Here is a 22,097-nt window from a genome sequence, read left to right as displayed (position 1 = left end):
GGGCATTAAAATCTGGCCTCGGCTCCAGAGGTTGGCCCACGTTTAATGTGGAGCATTATTAAAATGTTCTGGAGAACAGAGTCAACACAGTCCCACTAATTTTCTCTGACAAATTGGATGCCGAGGTCATTTGCCAAGGGCAGGTTTCAGCCTCTCCCTTGCAGCACGGGGAAAAGAAGAACTGCAGGGAAGCTCAAGCGACTGCTGGGAATATCTCTGATCCAAACATTTCTCAGAAATATTTCAACTTGATTTCTGCTTCTCAAGAAGAAACAGAGAAAGAAAACAGAAGCAAATTTCTTGCATCCCTCCCTTCTGATACAGCTTTTTTGATTTATGGATTTTTACTTTGTGCAGTTTTTACAATGTTATGTATTAATTATGAATAGAAGACACATTTTTTTATTGCCTGTGTAACATGGGTACCTCCACTGCATAGTGCCCACCACTCACCTTTTCTGTTCCTCTTCCAGCTGAGCTGACTTATTCTGGATAGCTACGTTGAGATCCTGCTCAACCTGCTGCAGATACTCGACTTTGTCTAGGTGGCCCTGCAGCTGAACAAACACACAAAACTACTACAGGCATCCTGATAACGCTTCACCATGAGGCAATATACACAAATCACCGTAATTACGATGTACTAATCAAAAATCTCTGCGTGGGCTTTACAATTTGATACATTTAAGTGCATTTGAAAAAAGTGGGACATAATAAAGTTTACCTGTGTATCTAAAACAGCTTATACACTATATAATGCAGTACATTTAGTGTTTGACATTTTCCAGGGGTAAAAAACAATGCCAATAAATGCAGTTCCTCTAATGGCCACTTGAGGTTGGCACCAAAACTGAGCTAAAATTTACAGCCTGGTATCTTTGATTTACAGGTGTGCCCACATGGGCGGCTTTAGCCAATCATTGCCCCCAGGCCTCAGTGAAATCAGTGCACTTGACCTCAGCCATTTTTTAAAAATCATTTTAATAGGGTTTTCTTGCTTACTGTGAGGTACAGACCACCCAGGAAGATTGTGTTTTGGTGAGGGAAATTGTAGTGTTTTATTTATATTACTTATCACTAATTAGAAGATGTTGTGTTTGTGCATCTGTACAATTTGAGTAAACGGCTTGTTCACAAAGCTTGTTAGTGTTAGCTAATAAAATTCAAAATATAGTTACTCCTGCATCCAAGAAAAGCAACACGGAGCAGACAAAATGCTAACGCTAAAGCTCCAGAGTTAAAAACCACTGGGTCACATAGGTTACGTCTTTCATATAGTCTATAAATGGAACTAAAGAAGTGATACTTTCTGAAAGCAAGTCCACAGAGCAGAGAAGTATCAAAAATCTACCTTTGCACAAGTTAACAGCTGTCAAAGATCACACAAAAACCGAGTCTACTGCTTATTAAACAGTGAACTCATTAGTATTGGTGATACTGTATATTGAGTAGTAAAATGGTATAGGTAAAATACCAATATTTGCTTAAACACAATACATTTACAATATGCCCATTTGTCTGAAAACCTAAACATGATTCTAAAATAAATTCCAGATGGAGTTATAAGAGCTGATAGCTTCTGGATTTAAATTAATTTTGAATAATTATTTTGTGTGAGATTAAACAGGGCAAAAATGTAAAACATTACTTTTTAAATTATTTGACTGTAATGCAATTGTGATAATAATTAAGACTGAATTTATCAATATCACCCAGCATTGTGCCACATTGCTTCTTTATCAGGCGAGATCATTTGCATTTGAAAACCTAATTTATAAAAAACAAAAAGAGCTTTATAAGATTTTTTTAAACATGCATCATCAGCTTAACAGTCGGTTGGGTGTAAGGAGCAGATGAGCCTCTAGATGACTTATAAAGTAGGCTTATAAAACTTAAATTTTTAATTTATACCAAAGCAGTACTGATTCTAATACTGTCGTTAAAACACACCAACAATCTCATCTTTTCAGTTTCCGAAGTCTTCTCCAGAACTTGCTCTTCAAGTTCCCCGCATCTCTTCTTATACTGAATCACCTAATATAAGACAAATGCAAGATGGATGGTTAGGCAGAAGAAGCTTCGAGGCATACGTGTAGTAGTGTCTAAACTGTGAGATCCATTTCTAGCTACCTTGGTCTGCAGCTTCTGAACAAGTTGGACTTGTCTCTGTTGGGCTTCCTGATAGGCCAGCAGTTTTTGCCTGTAGGCTCTTTCCTTGCTCTGTGGTTGCATGGCTTCTGTTGATACACTGTGCTGGTCTGAGTCCACGGCTGGCTGCAACATCAGTATCTGATCAAGCTGGAGTAGAGCAACAAACAAATACAACAAAGGAGCCTTAGAAGGATGCACACCATTGTGCACATCACACATGCCCTTTGAACTAATTTACCAGTTTATCAGAAGAACTTTGAGAAGTTTCAGAAGTGTTTTCTCTATAAAACCTAAACTTTCCGTATATTTACAGAGTTTCAGAGAAGCCTTGAACTCTCTCTGCTGTATGGTACTCACTGTAAAATCACCCCACTATTCATAAAGACAGGAGTTTTTGCAAAGTGCAACAAAAGGCTACCTTAATATTTATTTATTTTATAGACTATTACTATTGTATTCCTGTTTACTGCAGACACAGAAGCAGTAAAGTTCAGGTGTCTCAGGTGTTTTGTCAGTGAGTGGGGGAAGAATGGAGCAGAAGGAACAGTGCAGTAATACGGATGCTCCTGAGATCCTCCAATGAGGAATCTCATTTCTTTGGAGCTTGGGCTTTCATTGCTCCATCATAACCTAAAGTGCCAGTTAAGGTGTTTCAGGCATCCAACTGGGAAGCAATCCTGGATTATGTCTCTTTGATGGTTTGGGAATGTGTCAGAGTTTCCCTCCTGGAGAGCTTAAGGAGGTAACTGGGAAGAAGGAGGTCTGGACACCTCCAGTTCGACTGCTGCCTCTGCAACCTGGATTCAGATAAGTGGCAGAAAATGGATGAATGCAGGTCTATCTTATATAATCAGTAGCCATAATTTCCCATTTTCCTACGGTGTAAAACTCATTTATTTTGTTGTGTTCTGATATTTTCTTGTCTGCCTCAAACAAGCCAATCAGCCTCTGTTCCCTGCACCTCTCTCCACCTCCTCATCATGTCTACCTCATCCTGGTTGTTCAGAGAGCCTCATCTAAGTCTCCATCTGCTTCATCTTCATTGGCATTGTCTAGACTCATACCAGTACCCAGCTCTGTCATGCTGTCTTAGAATCAATCACCATTATGCAGGTTCTGTGGTTTTGAGTATTACTGTTTTCAGTTCTTTCAAAGTATTTTAGCTCATTGAAATACATTCCAATCAAAAACTGTCAAATTTTGATTGGCTTTAAAAATCTAAAGAGCAGCAGTATTAAGCTGAAGACAGAGTAAGGGGTGATAATATCATTTCTTTGCTATGTGCAGCATGTTTGTAGATTGGTGTTTATCGACATGAATCTAAAAACAGAGATGGAGATGTACTGGTCTTCCTCATTGTGGAATCTCATTTTTTCTCCCGTATCTGAAATCCAAATGTCCTGTAACCTCTCAACCCCATACAACCTAAACTCCCTGTGCACCACCCACTCTCTATGCTGGTGCCAGACACCCTGTCCTCACTAATACAAACCACATGGCCCTAGAGCACTACAACACACTGCGTGCCTCTAGCTGCCCTTGCCGACTTCTCATTTAAAAAGAGATGAAGAGAGTGAGAGCAAGCGAGCGAGCCCCCCTCCCCTGCAATATGCTCCAAACCACCATCCAAGCCCGTCAAATCAACCCTGCGACCCACTCCCTCCCTCTTCTCTTCTGTACCTCATCTCTTCTCTCGGTGCTTAATCTCTCCAGCAGGCTCCAAGAGAGCCAAGACAATAGTCTCAGTGTTCAACACTGGACCCAGCCACTTTGCCACCATTATTAACACATTTTCAAATGCCCTTTTCAGAAATTTATACTACAAACTACACTTACGGCCATCACGCACTTGGCTCTGTGCTTTTGGTGTTTTTCTCTGAGGACATGGAGAGCACAAAAACGTCTTTTACTGCCCGTTGTTGAGGTGACAGCTTTAGGGACTGAGAAGGGAGGAACAACATGGGCGGAGTGTTTGAAACGCACAGCACTGCAGCAGCTGTGTTTAAAGGGACTCCTGGAAACAGCTGTGTGTGGAGCATTGGTGATTATGCATCTTTTCAAGTATTTTGGCACAACTAAAGCAATAACACTAACTTACTAACAAGCATGCACTTTATAAATACACCTTGAATACAAAGCCGCAGCACACAATGTTTACTACAGGATATGAGCGCCATGTATATTCGGTGCCATGTGATGCTGAAACTGTAACTCTCGTAGCCACATCAAAAAGAAATCCAACACTGCGATAAAAAGAAACATAAACAAACAACAACAACAAAAAACATCCATTACTTCAGAATGCAGGATTCAGATAAAGGATCCTGGTAAATTCAGGCGCTACAGTAGATGGGTGATATATCGTCATGCCTATAGGATCCTATACGTGTATAATTTGAGCCTTCTGTTTCTTTTACTCTACAACAGTACTGAACCACTATATGCACTAATACGTAGAGATTTGTAGCAATGTCCCAACAAACAATTTTGGTGAGTAATACCTGAAAAATGAAGCAAACTTAGAATTGCCAAAACCTGCAGTGGCCACTTGAGGGCCCAAAAGTGAGTCAACCCTCACGGATGCCATGTTAATATGTTCAACTTCACAGCAGAAATAAACAACTTTACAGCCTGCTACAATAAACAGATTTGGTTTGCTAATATCTTTTTGTTCTTTCATGACAATAACAATAATGAAAACCACAAAAATTGATGTTCCAGATTCCCAGTCAACCCAACTCTTTGACTCCTCAACCAGCACAGCAGCTCTTCATTTCTGTTAAACATTTGGGTTTTATTACATCAGGGTCCAGTTGCATGGATAATTCTTTAATGTTTATACTACCTCTTTCAATCACTTCCCTTATAGATGAGAAACGTTTTCTTGGGGGCACCTACTTTAAGCTGCTAATAGTTATTTTCCCTATCATTGCTACAAATCATTGAATTAGACTAATTTTTCACTCGTGGCTACGTTGTTGCTAGTCTCCTTCTGTGCAGATTGATTGATGTACCAACACAGGTAGCTACAGCTAACAGCTGCCACACCAACAGCTGCTAATTTGACTTACTAAACTGGATCCCTTGACCAGGTTTGTCATGTTCAGTCTGTCCTAGAAGTTTGTGGCTTAGTTCTTGTCTATGAAATTCTAGCTTTTTTATTACCCTGTGATTTACCCTTGTCATATAAACATGATAATTTCTAGTTTCACAAAACCAAGATGCAATGGCCAAAATTCTGACATTGAGGCTTCAAAATGACTACTTTAAAGTCAATGGGTAGCATCATGGTGACTATATTCATCTTCTCCATATGCAAATTCAGTAATTGCAAAGATGGTTGCGGATTGTCCTTTCACAGCAGTTTAAACAGTGTCTTGCAGGGAAATCTGTAGTAAAGATGTAAATAATTGTACTTATTGGAATGATAAGTACATGAAAAGTACATTCCAAGAAAACTCACTGTGTCTGAAACAGGAATTAACATAGTATTAGAGCATTAGTTCAAGTTGCTGGATGAGCTTGAAATGTTGATCATGTCTGAACCCTGGATTAAATAGGACTGAGAATTTATACACACCTAAAGCTGCAGTATGCAAACTATCAGAACACTCATATCACAAGCTCTAATGTGGAACACAGCTACAGCTTTATCAGGACTATCTTCCATTCTCTGGACTTCATTGACTTTCTAAAAAATAAAATACATGACCATTAAAACTAGATTTGCATGGATACAGCCCCTTAGAGCTTGAAGGTCAGGAAAACACAGATTTTCTTTAATTTAGTCAAACTGTCTTTTATTTATAAAGCACAAGGAATTAATTTCCATCAGCATCTGTCCCTGTTTAGGCTGCACCATCCCTACCACCCAACTACCTGATGCACCCAATGACCAGGCATCCCTGGTAACTCCTCAAGGGCCCCACCCTACCCTGACACCGAGGGTTGTTTGTGCTTTTTCATACATGGCTGCAGAACATGGGCTTCTTGCCAGCGCCTCGCCCTTACTCCACAAAATACAGAGATGACGCTTTTTTATAGTTTCTCCCCAGTCAGCTGTAAAGCAGGAGGCCAGGGGCTGCTCCGGATTAACCATGCTCCTTGCAGGAAGCTCCCAGGAGGGTGCCATAACAGCCTGGTGTGGAGAACCCCACCACTGCTAAACCCTCCTACACCACCATCTATTCCCTTGCTCTGCTTGCATCATTAACTCTCATCACTCACATCTCCAAGTGAGCTTGAACTCATTGTCCTTCACAACACACCCATACAGTGGTGACTGTAAAGCCAAAGAGAGAAGCAAGTAATCCCAGTCCTCCCTCTGCACTAACTCGGGGCTTACAGGGCTTACTGTGGGCCCAGAATTGCGCTCGCTTAACACCCATGCTATTTATGATCTGCTTCAGAGCACAATCACCCTCGATCAGCTTTCATGATTCCCTAAAGTGAGCTGAGCCCAATCCTAACATAGCTCTGCTCTTTGAGGTCATCTACTGCCATTCTGCAATAATGCCGAAAATGCAATTTATACAAAAACCAGCCTTTATGTCATGGTATACTTTATTCCTCGATATGGTCGCTTTGAGTCCTTTTCTTTTCTTCTTTTTAATTTCCAAGTATCTGTTTCTTGAGCCTTGCTCATGGCTCCAAAGTGTAAGACTTTTCAGGCCCTTAAAATGTGCTTTGAATTAGATTTTTTATACTTCTTGATATTTATGATTTCTGCCACTCCTTGTATTGTCTCTTTTGATAAATATTTCAGACAACATCAAGGGATAATCTTGCTTTGATTCATCTGCCAGCAAGCAACAAGAGAATCATTTTCAAGGCCCTTGTGAAGTCTTTGGTGTTTGGGCCAAAACTTGCTGCCTTGCTCATGTGGTATAAGATCAAAATCCAGCCCATTCAGTTAGCATCTTAGGATTGCAATATCTTCTCACTGACCTAATGTAATTACATTTGGGTATCTGATAACTATCTGATAAAGTATCTTGGGAAGCATATTCTCTCATTTTCTGCTATATAACACTGTGAATTCATACCTGTTTTTCAACAAAGATATAAATTTTCTGCCTTATCCAGGAACTATTTCACAACCTCAGTCTTCTTTTCTTTCGATCTGTGGTTCACCCAGGGCGACATCTGGCCGTGAGTGCGCACTCCAGCCAGCATGTGAAGGGTTACAGCTGCAATCGTTTTCTCTGGCTTGGCCTGGACCCAGAGGCTTAATAAAGGGAATTAATGGAGTGCACTATCTGTCAGATTCCTAAACACAGCTGGAGCGGATGTCCATCGCCCCCAAGCTGCCCAAAAACTTACTGTCCTACTTGAACAGCTCACCCGCTCCTCCCTCCCCTCACATTACCCCCTGAGTGCTGACTCTGTGAAAGAGCCCCAGCTGATTGTGAAAGCTGTTTATGTATCATCACTGACAGTAATTACACAATGTGGGATAACAAACAAGGAGAATAGAAGGAAAAGAGGAGGGACTGCTGAGAGCATGTTACCATAGAGTGAACTTTTGGGTCATGGGGACAGCTGCTGTGATGGCCTGTAAGGGATACAAGTGATCTGTGTAAAAATGGCAAACTCATAATACAAGCTTAGTGCTCACAAACACACGACTGGTATTGCACTGCTTAACACAAATGTGTCCTGCAAGGACAATGCAATTCAAAACCTACACATACATACATAAACTCAATCAGTACAGACTTCACGTCTGATTAGAGATCTCTGACATGTGAAAAAGAGCTGAAAAGTAGGCTTTATGTCTGACTTTAAAGTTAGGTAATATGAGAAGCAGAAGAAATGTCAAAGGCTACGAGGTTTAATGGAATACTTTCATCAAAAATTCAGTCTTCAGGAGGGCTTTTAAGCATTTTCTTTCTCTGGGGAAGGTAATTAATTTTTACAATTTTGAGACAGTCTGACTTTCTGGCTGTGTTCCATTCAAATTGCAGCATAAATGAATGGGTTTGTGCCAGCAGGAAAAACAAACTAAGAACAGAGGGGGGGTAGAACAGTAAAAGAAGACAGTAATACAATCCTTAAAAACAGACTTTATCTCTTTGACAGGGTTCTTACGGAGAGACCCGGGGGATTTAAAATTCCACAGGGCACTGGCCAATGGCAGTTGGTGTCAGAAATCATTCAGCATGAGTTATCTTTATCCAACTGACTGCCACACCGCAGTACTGTGCAGGCAATCTCTAAGTGTTCAGGAGTAGGGTATGGATGTCCGTGTCTGAGAAAATGCACATTGGCAGGCCTCCAAAAGCAACACAGAAGGTTCAGAATTCACCCCAACATGTTCTCCAACCTCCTGAGGCCATCCAACGCACAAACTAGGTCAAGGTTTATCCTGGTTCAGGTGCAATTTTCTGGGGTCACCAGGGATCGCGAAGAGTGACTTAACAGAGACACAGAGGAAGGCTTTAAGAGTCCAGGTGTGACTTCACCAGCACTGTGTTAACAGTCTTCTGTCAGCTCAGAGCCTTAAGAAAAGCTTGGCAAAATATGTTTTTGAATTGTCACACACTTTGTTCAACTGACTTTGGCCACAAACATTATGATATAGAGACACGGCACTCAAAGAACCCTGAAATCTACAGGGGAAACATAACAGATTGTGGCACTTGTTTTAGACGTGTGGTTTCAAGATATAGGTGGGTGAAATTCTCTCTTTTTTGGCATTTTTATTACTCTGGTGGAATTAGGCAAATGCTGGCACACTGGATTGAGCAATGAATGAAGTTGGAATGTTGTGTAACAGAAGTAGAACTTCAGTTAAAAAAAAAAAGCTTTTAAAACTTTATTTCATGCAGTTTTTTTCCTGGTAACAGAAGTCTGGACCAGCTCCTTATCCACTCAAGAATCATACTTGAGGATGCTTATGAGTTTGCCCAACTTGTTGACTCGTATTTGTGAATTTGGACAAGGGATTTGACCTCAGCTTGAAGCCCCCCACGGTGTCCTGTGAGGGGTGCTTCGACGGTATGCATTATTAGGACAATTGTTAACCCTTTAAAGCCTCAACCTTGAAATAATTACAAGAAAATGAATTTATTTTGAAAACGAAATGCTCATTAAACCTTCTGACGATATTTAAAATAATAATTTGCATATACTAGTTATAATTGTATTGCTTAAAATATATATATTTGGCTGTTTAACTTGTTTGTTTGGCTGTTTTTTATTTTTTTCAGGGGCAGGGGGCAGTGCAGTGAGAGCTTGGTTCATTTAGTTCATTTAGATCATCTTTGTTCCCGTGGCTGATGGACTCTGGCAGAACTGCCCTTTATCACTGATTCTGCTGATAACTGTGGACAGAAATTCAAGCTGCAGCCAAAAAAGCAAGAGTGTCAAGATTTGTTGGTTTCAGGGTCACATCTTTTATTTTTATCGACGATGTGACTTCATCAGTCTATGAAGTCAGTGGTTTGATGCCAAGTGTGAAGTGGCTGGGATGAGGATTAGCACCTCCATGTCTGAGGCCAGAAAAGGGTGTCTTAGGAACGAGTTCCTATTCAAGTGGAGAAGTTCATGTGTCATGGGGTACACGAGTCAAGGAGACGGGAACAAGAGACTGACAGATGGATTGGCACATCATCTGCATGGATGTAACTATTGTACCTGTTGTAGTGAGGTAATTATGATGTGATTCTTTTAAAACAATCAGAGGTAAAGAGATTCTGTACTTAAGTAGAAATGCTAGTTTCTCTTTGTTAGCATGGCCAAATAAATTGGTGTATGTGAGATTTGTCAACTATTACTTTTGTGTTTATACCACCTATTACCTTTTGGTATTCAACTCTGGAGTTCTTTAAGTTTTGGCCTACCAGTGTGGATACTGTGTATGTGTGGATATGGATATGTGTATATTGGGAAGGTGGCCTCTTCAGAGACTGAAAATCTCAAATACTTCCTCAGGAGTTCAGTTATTCAGGAGAGGCTTAGAGTACATCATTTCCCCCTTTACTTTAAAAAAGAGACAACCCAAAGAGGGCTAAGCATCTGATCAGGATGCTTCCTGCGCACCTCCCAGGTGAGGTGTTTTAGCCATGCCCCACAGGAGGAAGACTCTGAGACTCTCAGACCCAGGACACACTGGAGAGATCGAGTCTGTCGTCTGATCTTGGAATCCCTCACTGTTCTTGCTGGAAAAATACTAAGCAACAATTACACAGAAATTGAGACAGGAAGACTAGCGTCCTTGGAGAAACTTTTTTTTTTTGTACTAGTCACAATGCATCAGCCTGATCACAAAGGTATGGTATAAATTGGGCTAAAGTTGTTGTTATTTTAGCCCCTAGGACTGCAGGGGGCATATTCCAGCTGTGAGACTGTAGCTGTTGGATGGCAGGGCGTTAACTGCCCCCAACCCCCAGCGTGGAGAGCTTCTCAGCACTGAGTGTGTTGCTGACGAAAACTAGCACTAGAAACCCTATACTCCAGGTGGGCCTGTACATTTATCCCACCAAAAAATGCAGAGTGCAGGTTTATGAACAATGTGGAAATTATCAAGAGAAATTTCAATCACAGTACTCAATGCAAATTACAGAGGAAAGAAGGTTCAAGCTGAGGGCACCTCGGACAAATGCTGACTTAAAATGTTTCTCACAAGATCTCATGGAACAGCTACAAATGCTCAAGGCTGGAAAATATCACTGATAATCAATGTTAACACTGAAAGCCAATAAGCAATACTGAATTACTGACCAATCATATTTTTGACACAGTGATACTCTCTGGCTGCTATATATGGGGCAAATGAGACATACTGACATAGGTACAATACACTGATTAATTAAACGGAGGTTACTTGGATGCAATGTATGTGATACATTCAGTGATATGAGCCCTTCAGCTGTAAGTGCTGATGGAGAAATCTGTGTGAATGAAAGGCTGCTGGCCTGAATGTTAGCGTCAAAGTCAAGGAAGCATTTTTGGCTCTCGGGTACTGATGAGCAAACTGCATTACCATCACATAAAAGCAAAGCTGCCAAAAAAATCAAGCTGCTTTTACATAGAGGAAATAATATGAAGACAAGAGCTTTCAGTATAATAAATGAGTCTTGACAGGAGTTTCATAATGAACCTCTTGACTTATGAGTCACCACCAAACAAAATATTCAGATTCAAATTGCTACTCTTTGGGTTTGAGCGTCAAATATCCACAAGCTGTGCTTTAGTTTTGTCTGTTTAGTGCCTTTTCACACTTCTAAAAATATTCACAAAATAAACAAGCCAACCTAAATACGTTTTATTTATAGCCACAGTTTTAAAATGAATTCCAAGAGCAAAGCAAGCAGTGCGAGTTCATTAGATTTAAGCAGCAGAATGAGGGCAGTGTGATCATAAATGGCTGCTTTGTGGACTATGAAAAATTAGGTTTTTCTTCAACGGTCCTCAGGGAGGAGGCCAGTGACCTTCACAATTTTCCCCCAAAACATGGAGGGGCAACCATGGGGGGCCATGGAGGGAGACACGCGTCCTCGTGAGCACAGGAGGTCCGAGTCTACCTGAACAGACTACAAGGAAACCCTTCATGAACCACGCTCCCCACTCTTATTTACACTAACAAACACACACAGACACACACACACACACAATGGTTGCTTATACAGTAATTACCTTAATATGTAAACTGTAATTCTACAGCAACTCATTAAAAAAAGTATGATATACATACATGTGTAAAGTCAAATTAATTTAGTCTGAGCATGTGTATACTGCCCTTTCCGCCCCTTAGATTTTTACTACCATACATGAAGTGGAGTTTCAGTCTTCCTTCAATGTTAGTTTGTTCAGCCCCCAAACAGGCTTTCCCTACTGGAAAAAACAGCGCTACACTGACGCTCACAGTAAACATATCCCATTTCAAACCTACGAAGCTTTTTGCAGTCAATGCTGTAGTGTGGTTGATAACAACTACATATATATATATATATATATATATATATACATATATATATACATATATATATATATATATATACATATATATATATATATATATATATATATATATATATATATATATATATATATATATGTGTGTGTGTGTGTCTGTGTACTTTTATTTTTTTACAACATTCATTTCACTTCACTGAGATTTGCCTTTTTATGCACAGCTCTCTTAAATCTCCTCGAGTCTTTTCTTATATTTATCTTATATATGCTGCTGTACATGAGATCATTCTCCTTTTGCATGAAACTTTAACTGTCACAGAGACGACTTCGCAGGTTGGTCCTGTGGTTACAAAACAAGCCCAAGTCATCACCCCTCCACCACCGTGCTTGACAGCAGGTGCTCATATGTTGTGTTTGTGTGGTGCTGTTCATGACCACATATCTTGACTTTGGTTTCATTTGTCCAAAGAGAATTGTTCCGGAAGGTTTGTTTGGTTGCAGCTTTGCAAACCTAACCTGAGAGAGAAGAGACTTCCTCCCGGCAGCCTTTCCAGGCAAGCCATCGGTTTCAGTCTTTTTCTGAGTGTACTGGCATGAAACTTACCATTTAACACACTAACTGAGGCCTGTAGAGTCTGAGATGTAGCTCCCATTTTTTTAAGTTTCTCTGAGCACTGTGCAATCTGACCTTGAGGTGACATCCACTCCTCTTGTAAATAATCTTTCTCACTGTAAAATGACTTACTTCAAATTCTTTGTAAATGACCTTATAACCCCTGGCAAACTGATGAGCACCAGTAATTGTTTTTCATGGTTTTATGGTTCAGTGGCTTATTTCTGATTATTTGATTACTTTTCTTGTATACTGGATATGTGTATTTTATAACTTGTTTTTAATTGTGTGTATTGGACCAGGGGTTGCATATGGAAATTAGCTAGCAGCTTAACTCTTGATTTTTTTTTCTATACATGGTTTTCTTTTTTTATGAGTTCCATGTTTTGTGCCTGGTCCCTGACAAATAAGAAATAATAACAACAAAAAAGAAAACAAAATTTGTGAGAGTAGCCTTTGGCAGGAAAGCTACTGTTGACCTTGAGAATTCGTCACTCCTACCCTCTCTGTGAGACCGGACTGTTTGACTACCAGCTGGTCCTGGTCCATCTGGCTTGGAGACAGTTGCCCCCTCAGATCCCTGCTCTCCTCCAGCGCACTGAACTCTGAACTCTCGCCTGAGACAAGGAAACAGATCAGACATATGGAAAAGTCAGAGTCAGTCAGAGGGATTATCAGAAGGGTTGTAATGCACCTTTCAGATATCCAGTAATGTTGAGTTAATCTACAAACTAGCCATTCAAAGTTTTTTTCAGTACCTGCTGGATCCTCGGCCAGATTGCGGGTGATGATCTGACGGATGCGAGAGGAGACAGGTACAGGTGTAGCCCTGGATTCTTGTCCCTCCTCTTGAAGTGTCAGACTTCTCTCTCCTGAGCTGCCATCAGACTGAAGGAGGGACTCCTCCAGCTTCTACAATTACACCAACACACAACACTTTACCCTAGGGATTACACTATGGGAGAAATACTACTTCAGTCTTACACTTTAATCTAATTATGTTTATTTTAATATATTCAGCTTTTATTTGATTTACAAAGGCTGCTTAATCACTTATTAATTAATTCATTTTTACTTATTTTACTTTTATTTAGATTTTAAATTATTGTTCTCTGTGCTGTGTTATATATATTATTTTTTATTTTTATTATATTTATTTATTTATTACAAAAAGTATATTGCACTGCCTTTAGACTTTTACCTTGGCTCCTTTACCCATATCTTGACAATTGATAAAATTGATAATGAGTTATATATTATGAGTTATTATTTTTATTCCAGTTTTTAAACCTATTTTATTATAGGTCGCCTTTAATTTTTTAGCTGCCATAACACAGGAATTTTTTTTGTCTTAAAAGCAGGAACACCACAAATTCAGATTATCCCAGTACAGCATAAGTCTTAAGAGTGACAACAAAATGTATTTGTATTTACTTTTTTATGTGTCTGTAACATTATATATAAATGTTTTATATTGTTGTGATGGCTGACATAATTTTAAGCTACCTTACAAATTTTGGGCCATGCATAAGAATAAAAGATATTTCATACATTAATACCAAGCCACTACTAGCTGCAGTGTAAAGTACTATTTCCCACTGATATCAGCCTGTCTGACCGATATGTAGTGTTATTTATAACGGTATTTGGGTACCTATTATATTATTAGTAACACTCAGTGGTAATGTAATAGGTTTATTTTATTTTTGCTATATCTTCAAAATAAATAATCAACGGGAAAACTTATCAGTCTTAAACCACTTTTCTTTTTATACTACACTTATATTTTCCTAAAATTTCAACTTTAAAGTACACATACATGTAAAGTAGAGTAAAATCAGCCTGTTCTTCTCTCTAAATGGGTTTTAAAGGACTGCTAAGCAAGTAACTCCATGTCATCTTATTACACACTGTGTTTACCTGTGCTCCGTGGTCTTTTGAGAAATTAAAATTAAATGAAGCATTAAATGAATGAAGTTCAAATGAATCGCCAACAATACAAATTGTTTAATAAATATATCTTTATTTATAAGGATTTTCCTTTGCTTTTGACAAACATCTCGTAGAGGGGGGTCACCCATGCAGGAAAAACTCTGAAAATAAAATTTAAAATCACTCAAATAATATAAACTTTTCCTTATCTTTAACAACAGTTACCAACCTGAATCACTGCCTCCAGTCTGGGTGAGTGTGCACCTTCCTCCTGTGGAGAAGTCATCGCGGCCCAGCTTCAGCTATATAAGGTTTGCTAGGCTAGGTGGGCTCGGTGGTTAGTTAGCTTTACTCTGGTACACTTTTCGACCGACGGTTATTAAAAGTTGAGTGAAAAAAAGCGCAAAAACCGAGCATGTCATTAAATAATAAGATGAAAACACCAGATGTCTTAGTTTGCGCCTGCGTGAGGAGAAACTTCAAGAGCTGAAACAAAAATCACGGACCGGAAACTTTTAAGGTAAGAAGACTGAAGGCATGTAAACTCAATCCAAGGCAAGTTGTTAAGGTGACCGTTGTCATAGAAGCAGAACGCTGGCTTGTCCGTTTTCATGGCAGCGCAGAGACCAGGAACCAGGCAACAGGATTCCAAGGGGTTAATGATCAAGCGCTGAAGGTGAAGAGAAACACTATATATATATGTATATATATATATAAACATTTTACTTATTTGCAAGTTTACTTTAAAGTCACTGGATAGGTGGAACAAACCAACTCAGATATCTGAAGGGTCTTTGGGGGGTAACAGATATAGGGTAAAGGTAAAGGCACCTTACTTAATACAACTTCATCCATTTTCCTCTTATTGTGGACACTTAATAAACAGAGATACATTTAAAACTTGGAAAACTAAACCCCACTTGTTTCATTTTTTTGGTGCGGTACACTGTTTTTATACATAGGATAAATCCTGTTACATTTCAATTAAATTAGAGCCTGAGCTTTCAAATGATCCATTGTACAATGGTCTAACATATTTTTATGGTATAAAATTTTTAACCAGTTTTCAAGAACATAATTTGCAGATTTTAAATGACTACAGACAAAAACTCTAAAAATAGAAGCCCACAAGCTAGTTCTGCAAACATTTAATGATTCATGAGCACCATACAGTAACACAAAGAAATTCAGGTCTCAAACACATGATACAAAGTATAAATAAACACCTGCTGAGCAGTAGAGCACAGTCCTAAAAAACATCCAAGAATACCTGAGGGTCATGTAACGTGCTATTCTCAGGCACAATGACATCCAGGGATAAGCATTCCTTTTGCAGCGTAGGCATTTGTATGAGAGGAACACATCTCTATTAACTCTTTGGCCTTGAGGAGGACTTTATGTTGACTCAAGTTCAGGCCACTGGTTTGGGTCTAAGAAGATGGTGCAGACTCCACTGTAGAACCAAAGTCTTGGCAGGGAGGACTCCACTTCCCAGATGTTGGACGCTCGGTTGTAAACCTCCACTTCCACCCCATAGTCCCCCTCCATACCTTTCCAATGGCCTCCGGTAACAAAGAGCTTCCCATCAAGTGATACAAGGCCGCCATTCTCGTGGAGCATGTGTAGAAGCTGGACCTGAAGAGAGCAAAAACCAAAAGTATTACTTAAACGTCTGGTAGGATGAATTCGTGCAAAGGGATGTATTTAATGTATTTAGCTTGCTGTCTGCAGTGATATCTAAACCCACCTTCTGCCATATATTTGCCTCTGGATCATAAGCATAGACTTTTTTAGTGTTGTCAGCAACCAGGTATATAATTCCATCCACACAGACAGAACGAGGAGAGGACAAATACTTTGGGATAAAGGGTGAACATATGCTGATCCAGCTATCTATAAAGAAAAATATAACAAATGTGTTAATTATTAGATTAAAGCACAAACAAACATCCAAAGGAAATAATACATTATGGCACTTGATTCAGTTTTAATAAAATAAATGCTATAAAGTAAACCCTGTTACACCAAAAGAAAAGATGTGACAAGAGACACAAAGAAAAGATAAAAACTGAGAAACAAAAGCTCAACAAAAAAGACCATAAAGTCCAATGACTTTAAAAGCCATTAGAAAAGTTTTTTCCAGTGAATTATTAGAAAAGAGCCTGAATATCCTGGGTACCAGTGCTTGTTTCTCTTCCTTTATGTAACAGAGATTTTACATTTGAAACTATGATACATCTCATGATACTGATGCTCATAGATAGAAAAAGTGATGCTGAACAGAAAAGGTTTTTGACTTTTTAATACTGTGACGTTTCTGGGAGTAAAATGTATTTTGTTCCTGTGTTTAACAGAAAAATGTTTGCAATGTTATGAGGGCTCATAAATGTCGGAAAAAATAATGCAAATTTAAAAGAGCTAAATTTTTACCCATCCATGTATACTTCAAGAGATTCTAATTTGGATAATATGTATATTGCGAAGCTAAAATTTTGCATGGTTTCATTAAATATAGTAAAGTTACTTTACTGAGGCAGTCAATAATTTTAAATCTGTTGCTATCTAAAGCCAAATAAGCACTGTTGGTAAAGAAAATTAAACTAACTCATCTGACACTGAAGCAATTACTGCTACAAAAAAGGAAAATAACTTATTATTTAAAGTGGCATCAACTAAAATGAAGATGCAAAAACATCCACCAATATGACTGCATGCATTATAGAAGTACTGAGAACAGTGCTCAGGATGGTGCTCAAGGCATCCTTACCTATGACAGGGTTGTAGCACTGCATGGTCAGTGCATTGTATTTCACTGCACATGACCCGATTACATAGAGCTTCCCCTGACAAGCTGTGGCGGTGAAGTTTGTCACATACTTTAAGGCAGGGCAAGTCATAGCCCAGGTGTTGTTATAAGGGTCGTAGTGCTCAACCTCAACTCGGTCTGACGTTGTGCCTAAGAGGAAAAATTAGTGCTATTAATGATTGATAGTCACATTTAACCTTCAGGTGACAAAATGGCTTATTTAGTATCACAGCAAGATATTTCTATGAGCCACTGTGTTGTTTTTAATTGTAAAACTGGTGTAGCTCACATAATAGAATATTTTGGTAAATATATTTACATATTTTAGTGCTGCAGGCTTTGATTTTATTGTAATTTTCCACTCCTAATAGCTACATAGAACCATGGCTAACATACCTAGATTTAGTCAGACACTTAACATTGAAAGTTACAATGGAAATATATGGAATATGCCACATTTCCAAAGAACTGATTTGTTTCAATTTGCAGAAGTATTAAAGCCTTTTTGCTTAAACATGATAGAAAGAATTTTTGAATATCTGTCACAGATAAAGGAAATGGTATGAAAAAGACAAACATAGCCATTTATTAAAGCCTTCCTGTCATAAATGACCCAACTTGGTCATTATAAAATAATGTGGTTGCTGGAGGGTTACAGAGAGTTTCAGCAACTGCAAAAAGTTGGCCATACCAACAATATTCCACAACAAGGGAGAAATACGAAAAAATTCTTAAAGAAAACCTCAGAAAAACTGAAGCAAGCAGCTAGAGTGGTGATTATCTTCTGTGTTTTTTGCTGCAGGTTTAAGGCACCACATGCAAAACCGATATTTATTTTCTTACCTCCGATGACATAAATCTCCCCGTTGAGCGTTGCTGATGTGTGGTTAGTCCGAGGTCGGAGCATAGGTGCCACAGTAACCCATCTCCCCTCTCTTGTGATGTACTTCCAGGTCTCTGTGGTCGACCAGGTATTGGTATTTGAACCTCGCGAGCCCCCTGTGAGGCAAAAAGGATCAGTTTGTCAAAAGTCTGTGATTGTTTTAGATTCCTCACAAAAGAAACTGGAGAGCTACACTCTTAACTTTCTATTATTTGTCATTTAACCCAAGGTTTTTTTCAACAGTGTTCCAAAAAATGAAAGAAACACATTGGAAACACATCAGCTGTCAATGGGGAAAAAACATCATGTTGGATATCTATACTGATATGGAATGGGTATCGTGTTAGAAATGAAAGGATGGCACACTGTTTCATGGAAATGAAAACGATCAACCAAGGACTCAAAGACAGACCAAAAATCTGACTAAAAACATGATGTGTGGCAGGCTGGTCCATTTTGCTGAAATTTCACCGCAGCAACTCAAAATAGTACACAGGTAGATTGTGTGACACCCTGAGATTGTGTCCTGGGGCATCTCCCCAGACCTGGACCAGGGCATCACTGAGCTTCAGGACTGTTTTAGGCGCAACCCTTCTATTCTGATTAAAAGTGTGCAGTATACTCACCTGACACATACACATCATTGTTCAAAGAGACCATAGAGTAACCCCACTTGTTGGGATTTGGGAAATTAGGGAGCTCATGCCACCGTTCTGCAGAGAAAATGACTTGAAGTTGAGAATATTTCACAGACCAAGTGATAAATTATTCACAAATACACACTGTATTTGTGAATAATTTATCACTATCACAGCAAATGACAAATGCATTGAAGTGAAATTAAGTAAAGCTATCATATTGCCCAACAAGGTCGAATAGGTTCTTGCTTGCTGAGCTGAAACAGTAAATACAAAAAAACTTTTTGGCAGGCCCTTAACTCCTGGCCAGCTTTTGCCCCTCCACATAAAAAGGAAGCTTAAAATGGCTTTACAGAAATCTTTTCCTTAACATCCCATGTGCAAAACATAACATAAATGCCTTCTTCCAGGCTGAGCAATAAAAATACTCAGTTCAGGAATTGAGAAGATGATCCAATTTTGTCACATCCAGACCACATTTCTGAAGGGCCATTTTTCTGTCAACACTGTATTTAACGACCTACAGAATGTGCCAAACTGGTTTGAGGAATCCCACAGACATTTTCCAACAAATTTGAAAATTAAAATGGAATCTGAACTTAAACAAACTTGAAATTTTGAATGGGGGAGAAAGATTTTTGTTGTTGTTGTTGTTGTTTTTTTTACTGGTCTTTGTGTTGTAGAAGGCACAGTTTCTGGGCTGCAGTCTTTCCAGTCTTGGGTCTCTGTCCTCGTCTTCATCAGAGTCATCCTCATCATCCGAGTCATCCATTGAATGACCTCCCATGACAAGGAGAACTTCTTCTAGGTTTGGTTGTGGGCTCTGGGAGTTGAGTCTGTCCACATGTTCAGGTGCTAAATCCATTTTCTAGAAAGTAACATTATTTTTGTAATATAACTCGTAGCAGAACAAGAAGAGAAAAAGTGTAGAAACTCACTAACCTCTCTGTAAATCTTTTCCACAGCCTCTGTACAGCTGGGAGAGGCCTGCAGCAGACTGTCCTTCAGCAGGGTGTCAGCCAGGTAGTCCAGGCTGAGCAGAGAGAGACGGGACAAGGTAAGGAGCTCAGGGAGATGGCACAGTCGAGACTCCCTGTGGTGCCTAACCCATTTCAGGATGGCCTCCACACGAGCGCACTCTGACCGGATTTGTAGTCTTTCATCAGACAGGCATGATATCAGCCTATCTTTTCCCAGCAACAGAAACTCCTCACCCTGTTGTACAGCCTCAAAGTTCTCCAGGAGGAAGGCCCATGCTTTGGCAACCACCTCAGGACAGCCATGAATGTCCCCAAACTCCAGGATTCCCAGGCAGTTTGTCTCATCAATCTGATGCTGGAGGTATCGGCTGCACACGGCTCGCACTGTCTGGAACTGGAGCTTGCTGGAGGTACAGATCAACCCCTCCACATTTTTCTGGTTGATAGTCAGTTTGCCTGTGTAGGCAAAGTCAAGCAAGCAGCTAAGGATCTCAGGATCCACATCATGAAGCTCCACACGTGCTGCAATGCTCTCTACAAAGTCCCCTGAGAACATGCAGCGAAAGTACATGCTACAGAGCGCCAGTACGCCACGGTGACAGGGGAAATCTCGCCCTCCCGCGCTCAGAGTCACATCCACAAGTTTGGGGTGAGAACAGAGTGAACGCAAGCCCTCAAGCATGCTCTGAGGATGGGAGGACAGGCAGAAGTCCAGGTCATCCACATTACGCACCATTATCAACTTCAAAATGGAGCTCAGATCTTCTTTCAGCTGGTGCAATAAACAACTGACATTAGCAATTACCTAAAAGTGTAGAGAAAGCAAATAAATGCAAGAAAAAAAACAATATTAATTATCAGCAAGAACCTCACCATGAAGTTCAAAATCCAAAAACTATCGAAATTTAGCACCATGAACCGGATTATGTGGTAAACATATATATGAAGTAGCAGCATCATATGGAGAAATGACAGCTTCTAAACGCTTGTTTAAAAAGTGGTGAATAGGAGTTGGATGACATCTCTTACATGATAGTTGTATAGTAAATAGAAAACATTTGTTCTTATTTGACAAGAATAGTCAACTCATAGTTTTAATGTGCTGACCACAGAGTACCTTTGGCCTATGATAGTTAGGTCAAAACATGTCTTGAAATCAACAACGAATAACATTTCCTGTCATCTAATAAAAACTAAGTAAAGAATTAACAACAAACTCACCACATAAGCTGGAACAGAAAAAAAGTTTCATCCTCCTAGTAAAAATGGGGATTGCAGCGGCTTTTTAGATCAATATGGAGCGTGTAGCATGGCAAAAAGCTTTTGCTAAGTCACTGGAGGGGGACTGCCTGCTGTCGTCTTAGTTATTTTTAGGGCTGACAGTGACGCTGTGCTGAAGTCAGATTCCAAACAACATGTATGGGACCTGCAGCTGCTGTTAAAGGCACATATTTTGGATTTTCCTAACAGGCCTGGGAGCAGCAAAAGAGGACCAACAATTGGAAATGTGACAGCTGACAACAGAGTAACAATAATGCGGCCACAACTGTTCTTTGTTCAGGAGTTTAAGTGTGTGCATTTTAATTATTTTTTTTCTACTCTTACTGTGGCTCTGTATGATGTCAGTGAGAGCAGATATCTTTGATACGGTCATCTAGCACATTTTTATTTTCAAGGGGTCAGCTAATCCTGTTTTATCAAAGTCAATGATGGCCCTCATTTACACAGAAAGTGTCCTATGAAGTCATATTTGTGCCTAAATGTAACCAGGCTACAAAACCAGAAGTAAAAAAAAAACAATTAAAAAGCAAAACATGAATTAAATCATTGAAAAAGGGTCTCATTCCTGACAAACATCAGACTAATGCTGCCACAACCATGTCCTATTGTGTACTTTGTAGGTCTCTAAAATGTGTCCGTTATTGGTGTGGCAGATTCCGTCTCACCTGGGACAACTTGTGCATAACCGGTAAAAACAGTGGCATCTGAGAAAATAGCAGATAGACTTTAAGCCCCGCAAATCTGACTGTGAGCATAGATCCACCCACCTGGTGGTCAAACCTTGTGTTTACACGTCACCCAATTGGAAGAAACAAATGTTGTTTGTTTAAGGATGAACTGAGGTGCATCACCAAGGCTCAAAACATGGTAAGTAAGAACTTTTCAAAACTGTGAA

The 22,097-nt window shown here is 39.5% G+C and overlaps 2 protein-coding genes and 1 long non-coding RNA gene across 9 annotated transcripts in view; 1 reads left to right on the top strand and 2 right to left on the bottom strand.

The window, feature by feature from the left end:
* The window catches only part of crocc2 (ciliary rootlet coiled-coil, rootletin family member 2), a 42,587-nt gene extending 27,385 nt beyond the window's left edge, over nt 1–15,202 (bottom strand). For 6 of the 7 annotated variants that reach the window (XR_003216378.1, XM_025903040.1, XM_013270754.3 and 3 more), the window contains exons 1-6: nt 14,844–15,201; nt 13,441–13,594; nt 13,184–13,299; nt 2,131–2,298; nt 1,951–2,034; nt 454–557 (exon numbers count right to left, since the gene is read on the bottom strand). Coding sequence is in view for 5 of the 7 variants with exons in the window: in XM_025903040.1 (XP_025758825.1) it covers nt 454–557; nt 1,951–2,034; nt 2,131–2,298; nt 13,184–13,299; nt 13,441–13,594; nt 14,844–14,900 (683 nt within the window). In the remaining 2 variants the exon portion in view is untranslated. Of the gene's footprint in view, nt 1–453; nt 558–1,950; nt 2,035–2,130; nt 2,299–13,183; nt 13,300–13,440; nt 13,595–14,843 lie in introns of all 7 variants that reach the window. The other variant, XR_003216379.1, reaches the window with a different exon arrangement.
* Nucleotides 15,065–20,280, top strand: LOC112843851 (uncharacterized). The gene is made up of 5 exons (XR_003216383.1): nt 15,065–15,134; nt 15,233–15,290; nt 19,625–19,793; nt 19,907–19,998; nt 20,139–20,280. It is a non-coding gene; the product is annotated as an uncharacterized LOC112843851 (long non-coding RNA).
* Nucleotides 15,748–22,033, bottom strand: klhl30 (kelch-like family member 30). Its single transcript, XM_005451190.4, has 8 exons — nt 21,143–22,033; nt 19,884–20,726; nt 19,608–19,809; nt 18,930–19,016; nt 18,264–18,419; nt 17,382–17,570; nt 16,362–16,507; nt 15,748–16,249 (listed from the first exon to the last, which is right to left on the bottom strand). The coding sequence occupies exons 2-8, from the start codon at nt 20,655–20,657 to the stop codon at nt 16,010–16,012; spliced, it is 1,794 nt and encodes a 597-aa protein (XP_005451247.1). The 5' UTR covers nt 20,658–20,726; nt 21,143–22,033; the 3' UTR covers nt 15,748–16,009.
* Nucleotides 22,034–22,097: the final 64 nt, after the last annotated feature.

This window comes from Oreochromis niloticus, linkage group LG23 (assembly GCF_001858045.2).
Source record: "Oreochromis niloticus isolate F11D_XX linkage group LG23, O_niloticus_UMD_NMBU, whole genome shotgun sequence".
Taxonomy (NCBI): domain Eukaryota; kingdom Metazoa; phylum Chordata; class Actinopteri; order Cichliformes; family Cichlidae; genus Oreochromis; species Oreochromis niloticus.
This window is presented reverse-complemented; position numbering and strand designations above follow the sequence as displayed.

Excerpts from the sequence above, each read along its gene's own strand:
- klhl30 (XM_005451190.4), bottom strand. The coding sequence starts at position 20,657 with ATGGTGCGTAATGTGGATGACCTGGACTTCTGCCTGTCCTCCCATCCT. Across the intron at positions 19,017-19,607 it reads CTTCTACAACACAAAGACCA|AACGGTGGCATGAGCTCCCT; the intron begins GTAAAAAAAACA and ends TTTTCTCTGCAG. Across the intron at positions 18,420-18,929 it reads CAATGATGTGTATGTGTCAG|GGGGCTCGCGAGGTTCAAAT; the intron begins GTGAGTATACTG and ends TTTGCCTCACAG.